The following is a 15,384-nucleotide window of genomic DNA, read 5'->3' as shown; positions in this document are numbered from 1 at the left end:
TAAGAGCGACATCTTGTGGAAAAGCCAAGCCAAATGAAAATATTCCAATACAGCTTGCTAAATATTAACAGCCATATCAATATTAAACTATACGACCGATAACAAAATAACGTCTTTCCATGTGTGCAAAACAAAACAATAAATCCTTATAGTATTGGGCAATGTGTTTTTATACTGCAGAATCCCATTTAATCTCCCCTTACATTGTTGTATTGGTAGAAAAATGTCTAGTTTCCAACTTGATACTGCAAATGATACAATGCTGCCCCTCAGCGGTAGTTTTCAAATCAACCTGTTGTCCGTCTCTGAATAGCACGCTGCGTTCCGCATGTGCTGCGCAAAGATAATCAACACCACGCGGATCTCTCACTGTGTATATTGCAAATAATTTATACGGTCCTAATTCCTAAATGTTGTGTATTTCTGAGTTTAAAACGTGCACGCTTTAACTAAATGGACCACCTAATGGTTTAAAAAAAAAAAAAAAAAACTGCACTGTTCAACAACCTGTCTGCCCTCCTCACTCACAATGTTTTTTTATTTCCTGCTATTTGCACATTCCTGATATTTGCACATTCCCTTGCACATTTCTACCTCTGGATGCCGTGAAGGTCACTGGCCATACATATGCTACTTACATACCTCTCTTTATAATGCACCTTCTGTTTATATTTCCTTGCAACCTAAATACAGTCATTTGCACTGAGCTAGTCTCTCCCCATCTACCTCATAACTTGCACTATATGTCATAAAACAATGTATATACACATTTTTTTATATCTATTTATAAACCTGTTATTTGCACTTCTGGTTAGATGCTAACTGCATTTCATTGGCTCTGTACTTGTACTCTGCACAGTAACAATAAAGTTGAATCTAATCTAATCTAATCGAAATCAATGCCACCAATAGAGAGAGTGAGGAACTCAGGGTTGTGAGTCAATTACTTGAAATAATAACATTAAAAAACATTGCAATTTGATGTGCGCCATACGTGATTTGCACGTAGGCTATTTGGAAAAGCTTGTTTTGAATGTTTTGATTTGTGGTTATAACCTCCAGCCAGGATATATTCAGATGTCACCTTTACAGCCCGCTGCTATATAGGTATGAAGACACCATTTGCTCGTGGGTACATCGCGTTTCTTCCGAGATTTTCACTGGTTTAACACGCTCTCTAGCATCTGGTTGACACTCAACACATACTTCGAGTGTCCTACAGCATTCCAGTCGGCTATTATAATAATAGCTGTAAGCAAGACCCGCAGTAGTGAAAAGGGGCCGTGCCGGTAGCCCTTTTGGATCAAACCAGTTTTTTTTTTTTCTTGCTTTGGCGCACGAGGGGAGGAGAGAGAATGAATATCAAAAATAAACCGCGTACGCTGGAGAAGCCCAAGACTGTATAAATACCAGCGCAAGAACATTCTTCGCTTTTACAGTGAGCCGGATGATGAGTATGTTCTTACAAGACTGTTTCTATGAACTCTCGAGACTTAATTTGAATTCTTATTAAATCAATATTGGTATTGTTTTTTTTTTTTCTTTTCTTGTAATTTTCCGTGGATTATGTTCATCTGTATCTTTGTTTTAAAACAGAACTAGCTATTAGTGCTTCTTATTTTCAACATACGGTTTTGGATATTTCTGTATTCACCATTAAAATGGTATCCACAGTTGTTTGTTATATATTTTTCTTAGTCAATATTATGTCTCAGTTAGCTACGGGTGAGCTAAACGAGGAAGAGGAGTCCGTGCCAGTAAACCTTACATTCAGAAAAGGTGTTTTTTGGAGGAATGAAGAGAGACAGCGTTTTAAGATCAGTGCATTTGGTCAAATTTTCCTGCTTGACCTGACGCCGGATAGCAGGTTCGTGTCTCCATCATTAAATGTCCAGCGCGTAAGCGCAAAAAACCTCCCAGCCGTTCTAGACGCCTCCAGGAGCGGAGGTGTCTTCAGGGATGAGACCCAGTCCGGAGACAGCGGCGCGGATCTCAGAGACTGTTTCTACAAAGGAACGGTTAACTCTGATAAGGAATCGGTAGTTGCTGTCAGTTTATGTCACGGCATCCAGGGTTCTTTCATAACGCAAGGGGATGAGTACTTTATTCAGCCTAAAACAAGTGCCAAGACCACCGGCAAATCTTTTCCGCCGGTGCACGTCGTTAAAAGGCGAGCCTTTCCCAGCAGTCGCAGAGCGTCAAATATGGTCATTGATCAAGAGAAATTTGACAGTTTTGTGAAAAAGAGCAACCTGAACTCTAGTGAAGACGACGACGGCAAAGCGAGAAGGGCGAAAAGATTCGTCTCAGCTGCGAGATACATCGAGACCCTGGTAGTTGCCGACGCTTCTATGACACGTTTCTATGGAGACGAGATAAAGGTGAGTCAAGCTTGCCTTTAGAGAAGTCGCAAATTCCCTAGTCGTTTTATTTTGAAAGGCATGCGCAATTGCAATAATATTATTTGCTCCTTTGGGTGCATCAACTTTTTAGTTATTTAATTGATTCTGAAACATGTAATTTAGCTACTGACCGACGACCACTCATCCGACGGGCTTCGACAGACCACCCGGTGAAATCACTTACACAGCATGGATAGCAATTTATGTATATTTCATTTTCCTGTTTAATTTCATTTATTTATTTTACAAGCTAATATTTTTAAGTCATTGCGCAAGGAAAGTGTGCGTTAACGCGTAAAACTGAATTAAGGATGGCATTTTAGGTCAATATACTGAAGTGTTACAGGGAGCAAGGATCCTGTATTGAAAACTGACTTTTTGAAAGTTAGCGGATTTGCGTGATAGTTGCATGCAGGAGTTTGTTTTGGAAAGTCAAAGCGTCGGTGATTTCTTTCTCCTCACGGTCGCTTGCAGCGGGTTTCTCTCATGGAGACAGAAAGCTTTGGTTGGAGTTGGATTGGAGTTACAGAACGCTTTGAACGAAATCTGTCAGTCTATTCCACCTACATTAGCCTATGTAGTCCGGTTTTAGGACTATACGAAGCTTTATGTAAATAGAAATAGCTATGCTAACTGGTTAAATCCATCTTTCTGGATATTAATTACTTATTGAACTATGTGAATAAAAACATTTTGTTCACTGCTACCCTTTAAGAAGTAAACATTAAAAGTAGGGAATGTGTTTATCCCTTTAACTGATGTGTAACTAGGCCTATACAGCTGTCATATGTGCTGTTTCACATTATCAAGGATTTCAGGACAAAATTGTCATTCAGGGACACATTTCCATTCTAGTCGGTCTTTATTCCAATGTAAAACTGCAGCTGTATATAAGTCGAAGTTAAAGTATCAAATTTTTAATAAAGGCTAAAACGAATTAGCCCTTAATGATTGGTCTATGATTTAGACAGGAAAAGTAACATAAATCAGGTAAACCACTAAAAACTTGTGGTTTGAGGGTGACGGGTTGGTTATACAGAGAGTAACAAAATATGAAACGTGTCTGTCAATCAGTGTGGGAGAAAATAAAATACAGAGGGGGCGAAAAGAACATCTGGAAAAGAAGGACATCCAAGTTGTTTGCGACCCATTTTATTGATAGAAAGAAGAACAAATGTTTAAATGTCTTGGTCCCATAGGCTTTCAGATTTGGGCCACCACTTTTTTCCCAAAATGTATTGTCAAGTTTAATAAAGAAAATACTCACCGAACAGCTGTCTTTACTGGTCCTACTATGAAATTTGTGACTGCTGCATTACTGCATATTAGACAATCATCTAGTTTTATTGCCAAAAATACATCATGTTTTTGGTACTGTATATCCAGGGTTGTATATTTAGTATCTTTGAGGTTTGTTTACTCAGTGTATCCACAGACCATTTTTGTTTGATTACAACATTTCTATTCTCTCTCTTTCTTTCTACAGCACTACCTCCTGACAGTGATGTCCATGGCAGCACAGATCTATGTGCATCCTAGCCTGAAAAATGCTGTTAGTCTGGTGGTAGTGAAGATGGTGGTAGTGGAGGATGAGGAGGTGGGACCTGAGCTTTCAAGCAACGGTGGTGTTGCCCTGCGCAACTTCTGCAGGTGGCAACAACTTTTCAACCCAGGCAGTCAGAGGCATCCTGAACACTATGACACTGCCATCTTGTTTACTAGAGAGGTGAGAAACACAAAACAGAGACGTTTTAGAACAAACTAATCAAATTTAAATGAAAAATCAACATTAACTGACATGCTGTAGAAAGAAATTCATGTAAGTAACCCATGTTCAAACGATCAAATGTGTTTTGGGCTTAAAATTACGGCACAACTGGACTTTTATTAGCAGAATTACTTTTAATACTAGAAATATGTAGGTCATTTAATACATTTTTTCATCAGGAAAGATGGCGACAATTTCTCTCCAACATTTCAAGTCCACACATATTTCACAGATGTAATTACCTTCAGCTTTTGATCAACTCGCTTGGCTACCACTTTTCCGAAACAAGACATAATTTCATTGTCAATGTCAATGACAGGGTCATGATCACAATGCTCAGCAGGGAACCCCCTGCCCAATCTTGGAGACAGCAAGCATGAGATTGTAGCTCTGCCAAAAACCAGAGTGTTAGCACAGGATAAAATAGATGCAGGAGAAACGAAAATTTGGCTGTACATCCAGCTAAGAACAACACAACAGAACGAAGAGAGATCTCAGTCCTGCTGTGGCTAGATGGAGAGACAGGTGGTTTTTATTTAGCGGAGGAGGTCTGGGTGTCTCTGGTCGTCTCACATGGCTTCCACTGAGACGTCTACCCCAGTCAAGGTTATCCCTGTCTGGACAGGCACTTTGGTCTACATGTGCTGTGTGGTCCAGCTATCTCACAGTTAATTTTCCCCCTCTTGCTTTTTTCTAGTATGCAGTCTGCCGTGTATTTGCTTCATTTTATGATGGAAACACTGACAAATATGTTTTGCTGGCAAGAGCCTGCTTGGGAAAAAAGGGCTGTCTGGAACTAATGGAGCGATGTCTCAGATGTGTCCCCCTCTCCTCTCCTCTCCTCTACTCTCACTTCTCTTTTTTTGTCTCACATCTCTCTGTCTCATTAGCCCACTTGTCTCTCTCTTTTTTTTTGACCTCAGGATATTTGCGGATATAAGGATTGTGACACTCTGGGTCTAGCTGATGTTGGCACTATGTGTGACCCCAAAAGAAGCTGCTCAGTCATAGAGGACAACGGCCTCCAGGCAGCTTTCACTGTGTCACATGAACTTGGTATGTTCACACACATGACCAGACTCCATGTCTGTAGTTAGACGACTCAGCCTTACCGACTGTCTGAACAAGATCATGTGTTCCAGACTGAGTCATTAATTAATGTAAGCCAGCTGTTTTCAACAGCTGAAATATACTGAGAACTTTGTGTTACCATTAGGCTTCATCACATGAACTTAGAATTCATCACATATGTCGACTAAAGTCAAATTAATCACAATTACTTTCATATCAATATTTAATTGTAAAATTATGAATCTCGTCAATATTTGAAGAGAAAAAAGAAGATAGTTCAAAGACCAGTAAATAATCGAATTGACTTACATAGACTGTCCAAGTTGCAGTAGTAGCTGCAGTGTTGTTGTCTGTTTGAATGTTTGGTTGGAAATGACATCCTCTGGAAAGGCAAAAAGCACAATGAGCACCAGTGCTAAACATCAGTGAAAGATATATATAGAGCTCAGTCATATGGAGGAGCACAGCAACGTGGAAAAATTATTACACTGTACAGGTGCAGTACATCTTTTTATTTCCTCTCTTTTTTCAGGCCATGTACTCAGCATGCCACATGATGATTCTAAAATCTGTGAGAAGTTGTTTGGGCATCTCAATGGGCATCATATGATGGCTCCTTTCTTCGTTCACCTCAACAAAACCCTTCCCTGGTCCCCATGTAGTGCACTCTATATCACAGAGTTCTTCGACAATGGCCACGGTATGATCCTTCTCTGTCTGTCAGGATGCTGTTTTAATAATTTCCCTTTTTTAAAAGTTACAGTATATGTCAGTGAAAAAGAACTCCCTGAAATGCAGTACCATTTGATTTGCTCCTGTCTTTCTGAGTATATTTTTTAATGAACAGCTGGTTTTCTCTCGGTTAACATTAGGTTTTCAGTTTTTGTTAGGTTTTGGCCTTAGAGCATAATGGTGCATATTTCCTAGAGACTCTAAGAATTTTTTTTAATAACATTAAGTTTTGAGTTTTGAGACATTTTGCTAGAATTGTATGTCTGTCATTCAAAAGTTAATGGAAACATGGCACAGAGAATCTACTGTATAATTTTGATCTTAATGCGCGGTGAAAAATCTCTATAATGTAGATGCCTGTATTTTATGAATTTACTTTCAGTGTTTTGCACGTTTCTTGTTTAAATGCCACTTCTGTCTTAACTTACTCCCTAACCACTAATAACAGGCTGGTGGGACCACACTCTTTAATTTTGCTGAGAGTGTCAAAGCTCACTCTCACTCTATCTATTCATGTACGGAATAAATATATACACTACCGTTCAGAAGTTTGGGATCAGTAAGATCTCTAATTTTTGATGTCTCCTGTGCTCACCAAGGCTGCATTTATTTGATCAAAATAGAGTGAAAACAGAAACATTGTGAAATATTATTTCAATATATTATCATTTATCCTTGTCTGGTCTGTATTTTCAGCAGCCATTACTCTAGTCTTCAGCATCACGTGATCTTTCAGATCTATTTTTCTGGATTGAATGGAAAGTTAAAAAGAACAGCATTTATTTGAAATAGAAATCTTTCCGTCAAGACTGTCCATTAGGGATGCCTAATATTAACTATGATTCAAATACAACAGAACAATTCACTATAAAGATGAACTCAGATAAGAGAAAGTGACAGCTCAGGAAATACGGTGGACATATTTTCTATGATATCTCAGTTTACACACTCTCGTTCCCGCTCTTCCACTGACTCATCTTCAATAACTCACACATTCCAGGTTTAACAACTGTTTTCCCTCACAGAGACAGTACGTGTAGCCAAGCACATGCCGTCTTTACCGTTGCACTGTTGCTACAGGTACTGTAGATTATGAACTGATGCGGCTTCAAGGCTGTTATTTTCCATTGTTGTTATGCCTGTATCCGTTTCACCAAAAGCCTTTCATTACTAAGCATTCATAACATTAATTTAGTTGTGTAAAGCTGGATTGAAACCTTTCCAAATTCTTAATACTTAAGATGATAAGGTGTCCTCAATACTTTAAGCCTAATTAGATTTCACAGTGTCAATCGCAAAAAAACACAAAGGGAGTGAAGAAGTCTGCGTAATTGTTTCAAGGCATTATACTGTCTCCATATCTTTATCCATATGGAAAACTGTTTAGGAAGAATATTTCTTACAGTTAAATTATACTTTCTTTTGTTACAGATTAAATTTTTTAGAGGGAGCTAACTAAGGCTGCACAATAATAGATTACATAATGGATATCTCCAGATGGGAGACTATTATGACTTACGCACATAGAGATGAGAGGAGGTACAGTGAGATCTCTCTGCAATGAAAATTGTCCCCTCAAGCTAACGTGCACACCTGCTTTAGACTTGCTTTACGTAAGAGATTGTTTCAGCTGAAGGAAACACTTGGTCAATAGCAACAGGCTTAAGGAAAACACTGCAAACCACCTTATAAGCATAATATCATTTACATGTATATACAGTACATGTATTTTGGAGAAGCTTTTATCCAAAGTAATTGGATTATCTTGTATTCGAGGTGCATATTTTATCATTAACTGCTTTCCCTGGGAATCGAACCCAAGAACTTGGTGTTGCACTGTTTACGCTACAGGAAGTCAATCTTCAATTTGATTAGCAAATAAGTTAAAGAAGCAAATAAGTTAAAGAAAACCCTGCGTGTGCATTCCTCAGGTGACTGTTTGCTGGATCCACCCGAGAAGAGCATCCCTTTACCTACCGAGCTCCCTGGCCGTATGTTTGGTCTGGACCGGCAGTGCCAGCAAGCTTTCGGAGATGAATATACCCACTGTCCCAATGCCCCTGAAGATCAGGCATGTGCACAGCTGTGGTGTCGAGAGGAAGGAAAGATACAGTGCACGACCAGGAATGGAAGCCTTCCCTGGGCCGACGGTACTCCATGCGGGGAGGACAGGAGATGTCGTGAGGGTTCATGCTTGTCGAGTGCACTGGAGGAGGTGGGAGAAGAGAAGGTATGCATGCCCAGGGGGATGTATGTATGTGCGTCATCCGGTTTTATCACACTTTTACCTGTCAGCACGTATGCATCTAAAACACCCATTAACAGATTTACAGGCACCACTATTAACAAATATCTGACACGCCTTGCGTATGGCCTCTTGTGCGTCACCCTACTCTTCCTTTTAAAAATTGTAAACATTTGCGCATACTGTCTCAATGATCTCTTCTGTCTCTCTCAGATTATTCAAAACTTTTACGTATTTCCCTTCCTTCAAAATGAAAGATGACATACTTTTTACCATAGTGTTTACATGTTTGAAGGAGTGCTTAGAGCCAGACTGTTCTTTTTTTAACCTTCAGAAAAAAAAACTTATTCCTTCTCTTGGATTCCAACCAGCTGAGCATCTTAAAATAATCTGCTTTAAATTCAGCTTCTAAATGCCAGAGAGAGAGAGAGAGAGAGAGAAAGAGAGAGAGCGTTTATATAGAGGGAGACCTTTAAAAAGCTAAATTATTTTTGAGCCTTCCATTAAAGATGCAGTTGCAATGTATTCAGCAAAGCCTCTTTAAAAAGTGTGATTATATTTGGTGTAGTGTGTTAAAAAAAACAAAAACAAGCTTGTGATCCCAGACGTCCTGGCTGTTAGAAAGCATCCCTCAGCCAACTCATAAAAAAACCCTGACAGAAATGCAGTGTGGTATGCTCACATTCCGTTAGCACTACGCTTACTGGAAGTGATGTTTAGGAGCACTTTGCAAGGCAAAAGTGACAGTAAAGACATTTATAATGTTACAAAAGATTTATATTTCAAATAAATGCTATTCTTTTTAATCTTTCCTCACAGCTTCCACAAAAATATTAGCTGTTTTCCACAATGATAATAATAAGAAATGTTTCTTGATCGGCAAATCACCATATTGGAATGATTTCATATTGATTCAATTTCATATTGGAATGATCATGTGACACTGAAGACTGGAGTAATGGCTGATAATAAATTCTGCTTTACCATCACAGGAATAAATTTCATTTTCAAGTGTATAAAAATAGATGACAGTTATTCTAAATTGTAATAATATTTAGTAATATTACTGTATTTTTACTGTATTTTTATACTAGGTGCTACATATTACAGTGAAATGTATATCTAACTGCCTCTATTTGTGTTCTAGGTGCCGGTCAATGGTGGCTGGGGAGAGTGGGGCCCTTGGGGGCCGTGTTCACGGACGTGTGGTGGGGGTGTGGAGTTTTCTCACCGTGAGTGCACTGCTCCGGTGCCACAGAACGGGGGCTCGTACTGTGTGGGACAGAGGGTTAAATACCAGTCCTGCAATACTCAGACATGCCCAGAGGACCATGGTAACATTTTATAAATAAACCTCCATACACACACTGGGTGGCATAGGTCACATTATTGTGGGCTAGAGAATGAGTGAGGGGAGTGAATGAGGTCAAGAGGTCGAAAGACTATGGATTTGTTATAATCATGTTATTCTTAGAGGTGCACCAGTGACCATTTTTTAATCCACAGGAAAAAGCTTCAGAGAGGAGCAGTGTGAAAAGTATAACACTGACCGTTACTTGGACATTCAAGGAAACATGAAGCAGTGGATCCCCAAATATTCTGGTGTCTCTCCACGAGACCGCTGCAAACTCGTCTGCCGAGCCAAAGGGAGCAATGAATTCAAAGTTTTTGAAGCCAAGGTGCACATCCGTTGAAAACGTTTTCTAATTTGATCAGCAATAATGAGACATTTTAGTCTCTTTTGTGTATCTGCCTGCTCTAAAGCTTTACTAAGACGTCAGATGATCTCTTTCTTAGACTTCCCTCTTGCCACAGGCCCATTGATATCTTTACACTCCCACTAAACTCTCATGCATGAAATATTTTCCCTGTTGTAAAATGTGAAACCTGAGCACCCTAACCCTACAGTCCAGCTACTTGCTTAAGCGCTTGAGTGCACCTCTGTAACTGATATTTCAGATACAGCTGAAATGTACTTGGTTTTGCGTCATCCGCCCAGAGTTTTTGCTATTCCGCTTTATGTGGAATAGCCATTATGTTAGAACAGAATACACTGGAGTGCTTAGGCTGCCACTGCAATAAAAGTGATTTGTTTATGGTTTTCTGTCTATTCTAATGCTGATGTTTCATATGTGCTGTGCAGGTCGTGGATGGCACCACCTGCGGGCCAGACACCACATCTATCTGTGTTCAGGGCCAGTGCATCAAAGCTGGTTGTGACCAGGTGATAGGCTCTAATGAAAAACTGGATAAGTGCGGTATCTGCGGAGGTGACAGTACAAACTGTAGGAAAATAAGCGGCTCATTAAACAAAGCCACGTAAGTATAGATGGTATGTGTAAGCATTACTAATACACCATTTAAAATGATGGAACACACCGAGGAAGGTGTGAGCTACTGATAGAACTGAATCTATGCATAACAATATTATAATGTACAGTATGAAAAATGGATATTCAACGGAGATTACCAGTGGAACAATGTTATTACATTATTCAGTTTTTTATAGATTGTCTTTAAGTGAGCTTTAAAAGACAGCTAAGGTCATCTAAATGTAAAAAAGTCTAAATGATCATGTACAAATGAAGTATCCATTATAATATTGATGAATTAAAAAATTCCAAGCTGCAAAGGGGTGTTTTCACAACGATATCATAGAAGAACCATTGTTCAGTGAACAGTTCTTAAAAGAACGATTTTTGTCTTAAAGGAACACTCGACTTTTTTTTTGAAAATAGGTTCTGTAACAAAGTTCGTAGAATGGGAAGAAGGAGGCGGGAACCGGCAAACATTTAAAGAATTTAATAATCAAAATAAACAAACACAAAAGTAAAGCGGCAGCCCCTCACGGACGACTGCCGTGCACAAAACACAAAATAAAGTCCAGGCCTGGTCCTTTCTCCTCTTCCACTGTCGTCACTCCTCCTTTTATTCTTCTGGAGCTCCTCCGTGGGACTCGAGACCGGTGAGTGGCGCAGGTGTTGCTCATTGGCAGGTGGCTCTCGGCCCCGCCCCACTCACTACAGGCTCATTTTACAACTCCCCTGGAGTTAAACATTTTTAAGCATTTTTATCTTAGCTTAGCATAGATCATTGAATTGGATTAGACCATTTCAGGCGCTGTGTAATATCATTGCACCTGCTGCACTCATGAGATGGTCCTCACTGCAAAACACAAGATCCAGGGGGAGTGGTTGGATCTAGAACCAACTCCTCCCACCTTACATATACCTAAACCTACCCGTCTCCACCCCCTGATCCCTAAACCCACCCATCCCCACCACTAAACCAACCCATCTCCACCCCTAGATGTGGATCCAACCCCGCCCCTGGATCTTTGTTCTGCAGTGAGGGGCTACTGGCACCCATGGTACGGCAGCAAAGTTCCTTGATTATTACGCCGGAATGAGAGTATAGTTCCTAGCCATATCGGCCTAGAAAATCGCAACTTTTCATTTTCCGTCGGTCTTAATACACCATGTAACTACAGAAGAGTCAAGCTTTAAATAGGAAAATTATCAAAACTCCTTGGTAATTTTTAAGCGAGATGCTAATGGTCTAATCCGATTCAATGATCTATGCTAAGCTAATCTAAAAGTGCTACCGCCAGACACGGAGATCGACTGAATGAATTCAAAAACGGTAAAACTCAACTGTTTAATTCTAGGGGAGCCTATTTTCAAAAAAAGTGGAGTGTTCCTTTAAGGTGTGATCACGGTAGTAAAATTGCAACGAAATTTTGCTAACAAAAAGGACCATTGTCTATAAAGGGTATGCACATAAAGTAACTGTGGCTATGCCCGCTGAGTGCCAGCATTAGTGTTCAGCTTGAATGCAGTGAAACATAATGCAGTTTCTACAGAATATATTGAAACAAAAAGAATATCCATTGGGGTTCCCGTCACTTTTGACATAATGTAATTTCTGCCTTTAACACGTTTTAGGGCTGTGTGATATGACAATACATAAGAATGATCATCCAGATTTGGATCTAGCTAAATGCATTTGTAGTGTTGTCTAGCAGATGAAGTATCCTATATATGGACCACTGGCTCTCTGAGTCCAACTGCCTTTAATTTAAGCAGTTAATAATTTTTTTACTCCCGTTTTCACAGTTCTGCTAGCGCCAGCCAAGTTGCAAAACGTGTTGCCACTATCACTGAATGGGCATGTTCTGTCACGAAAGTGACATCAATGCGTTGTCACTAACACAGAAATGTATAAAGCACCCCTCACACACAAGTCCCTTTCAAAACAAGCAAGTTTTTATTGGTCAGTGCAGCAAATTCATGTGCTGCATGAGCAAAACCTACATGGGGAAGTTTTTCGCCCTCACATAAAACTTCTGATAGCACAGATTACTATTGGAACAGTAATTTATTCTATTAGAAAGTGGTCCTACCGCACCTTCAGAGTAAAGAACAATGACAAATTCTGCAATGGAAAGATTCCATGGATGTTAAAGATATTTCATGGAACCAGAGATGCTAATAAAGAACCTTTCATTTTAAGAGTGTAATGTCACCCGATAACCAATATTGTACCAATATTCATATGATACATTGTTTGCTTATAATATCTCCACAGTATTGGCTACACTGATATTGTTACCATCCCTGCTGGGGCGACTAATATTGACATAAAACAGCGCAGCCATCGAGGCATCGCACACGACGGTAACTACTTGGCAGTAAAGACGGTAGACGGAACCTACATCCTGAATGGGAATTTCTCAGTGTCTATGGCAGAGCAGGACATCCCAGTGCCTGGCGCCATGCTTCGCTACAGTGGCTCTTCCACCACCTTGGAGCGACTGCTCAGCTTTCACAGACTTGGGGAGCCCATCACCATCCAGCTGCTGTCCACCGCTGGGGACACCTCACCCCCTAAAATCAAGTATACTTTCTTTTTACCGAGGGATGTGCCTTTTAGCAAGCCTGGTACAGAGAGCAGGATTTCACCACATGTCATCTTGCCCTTTGGGGGAGCTGAGTGGGTCCTGGGTGAGTGGTCTGAGTGCTCTAAGAGCTGTGGTGCTGGATGGTCCAGGAGAAGTGTGGAGTGTAGAGATGGGGAGGGATCCTTGTCTTACCTCTGCGATGCCGACCTGAGACCAGCAGACATCCTGCCCTGTGGAGATCTGCCCTGTCCCATGTGGCAAATGGGGCCGTGGTCAGCGTGCTCACGGACTTGCGGAGTCGGACAGCGCCACCGCACTGTAGTCTGCATGGACTACACAGGAAAGGTTCTAGAGCATGAGCAGTGCAACCCAGACAAGAAGCCAGAGGTAGTTGTAGTGGAATGTTTTTACCAGGACTGCTAAAGCTGACATTGTGTGCAGTAGTAGAGAATGAGGAGGTGGTGGGATCCGTAGTGACTGAGAAAAAGCTTCAGAAACAAGCTAAGAAGCTCTTGGGGATAGAGCATTAGATTGGAGATCACTTGACAAGCATAACCAGGACATTTGATATGAGTTATTATCTATATCATGGTCTTTTAACCACAAAGGTAACCTCCCACGGAGATCTACCTCAGTCAATACAAGCTTCATAATGTTCACAGTTGTTTAGAGAGGAGTCTGTTGGAAAAAATTTGCACAAACCTGCTGAAATGAGTCCAAATTAAGGCACCTAAAGGTGGTCACATAAATGATTCGAGTCAGATCATCCACCTTTCTAGAACTGTCCACAACTGACTGCATTTTAGTATCTTTATACATGCTAGACTAATTGATTTCACACATTTATTTTAATTGCCAGCTTATGTTTTGTAGCATTGAGTCTGTTTCCTATGAATATCTACTACTTTTAATACTGGTATCACCCTCAATGGCTTTCAGCTTTTTCATATTGCAACACTGGAGGAAACAGTATTTGGAAGTATAGTCCTTTACTGGTCTCACAATATGCTGTATGTGAACAACGTACACAGAAAAGAGCTGTTGGAATAGATACAAATATGCTCATTTTACCTTTAAAATGTTGCCTGGTTATGACTGTTGATTTGGATGAATGATTTTAGTTTGCAATGAAGAATCAAAGTGGAATTGCCTTCTCTCACAGAGTTGGCCTTTCTGTACATATATAAAGCCATGAGGCATCAAGCTATCCCAGTTTGAGAGCAACAGTATAAAGACTGCAAAGTGTGCTTTTAATTAATTAATTTCTTTATTGGCATCCACTGGTGCGCATTACTTAAAAGGGATCATTTAATATAACCGATACTGGCATATGTGAGTTTACAGGAGAAAGTAATTTATTGCTAAATGTTCATTTAGAAATGGGTAATTACTGTATATTATTGGACACACATGTGCCCTCAAGATAATTGCAATGATTACTAAGACACAAAAAGAAAAATAAATTTCCTGTGAAAGACACATTGAGATTGCATGCATCTTTGCAATCTATACTCTGTTAATTTGTCCTTACTCTTCCAAGCTTTAGTTGACACTGTATAAATGCATTTATAAAATCTATCACCCATTATAAAAAAAAGAGAGAAAAACTAATCTGAATGTTGTTAATAAATAGTATTTTATTTAATGGGACAGCATAGGCAAACAGTTCTAACGCAGACATGGCTGATATTTCTGAAATTTTCACTTTAGCCGTACGATCACTGATATTTGTTGCAAAATTACATTTAATTTGATACTTGCGAATTTTCTTAGCCTGTAATGTAATTGAATAGAACCTGTAAAAAATTGAAAATATAAGAGAAAAGATTTGCATTCCATTTGAGTCAAAAGTATGCAAGTTTTGAAATGGTGCATATTTGAAACTACAGCATTCTATCCCTTCAATGAAGGTCTGCACAATGCTATTGTTATAGCTTCCTTTTATAAGCTATTTATTTTTCTACCTTCAACACCTAATGTTTTTTTTCCCTTGATGCTGCTGTCTGTCTTATACATGATTGATGTAAGAATTTAAATCAATTAAATGTGTCTACAATAATAAAATTCTTCTTGATTCATTTGTAAGGCCTCCATGTCAACACATTGTTAAGCAGTAGCTATATTGTTACCTTAAGTGTACAAATTAATTTATCAAACATTTCATCAAGGAACAGCTGTGCATACAGAACAAATGCATGAAAAGTTCCAGACTAAAAAAAATCCTGGGAACTAAAATGAAACCTCAGGGTGCCAATCAAAACAGAGA

The 15,384-nt window shown here is 39.6% G+C and overlaps 1 protein-coding gene across 1 annotated transcript; it reads left to right on the top strand.

Annotated features, from left to right (window-relative positions):
- The first annotated feature begins 1,435 nt into the window (after positions 1 to 1,435).
- Positions 1,436 to 15,198, top strand: LOC306871424 (A disintegrin and metalloproteinase with thrombospondin motifs 8-like). The gene is made up of 9 exons (XM_079419338.1): positions 1,436 to 2,381; positions 3,889 to 4,128; positions 5,094 to 5,226; positions 5,774 to 5,941; positions 7,905 to 8,203; positions 9,366 to 9,552; positions 9,725 to 9,897; positions 10,362 to 10,537; positions 12,806 to 15,198. Exons 1-9 carry the CDS (start codon positions 1,662 to 1,664, stop codon positions 13,539 to 13,541), a joined length of 2,832 nt encoding a protein of 943 aa, XP_079275464.1. The 5' UTR covers positions 1,436 to 1,661; the 3' UTR covers positions 13,542 to 15,198.
- Positions 15,199 to 15,384: the final 186 nt, after the last annotated feature.

This window comes from Barbus barbus (assembly GCF_936440315.1).
Source record: "Barbus barbus genome assembly, chromosome: 6".
NCBI classification, from domain to species: Eukaryota; Metazoa; Chordata; class Actinopteri; order Cypriniformes; family Cyprinidae; genus Barbus; species Barbus barbus.
Note: the sequence above shows the minus strand (reverse complement) of the source record. Positions and strands in the feature narration are given on the sequence as shown.

Bases quoted from the DNA above. Each gene is read 5' to 3' on its own strand.
- LOC306871424 (XM_079419338.1), top strand. From the start codon at position 1,662: ATGGTATCCACAGTTGTTTGTTATATATTTTTCTTAGTCAATATTATG. The intron at 4,129-5,093 runs GTGAGAAACACA...TTTTGACCTCAG, and splicing joins CCATCTTGTTTACTAGAGAG to GATATTTGCGGATATAAGGA. The intron at 9,898-10,361 runs GTGCACATCCGT...TGTGCTGTGCAG, and splicing joins TCAAAGTTTTTGAAGCCAAG to GTCGTGGATGGCACCACCTG.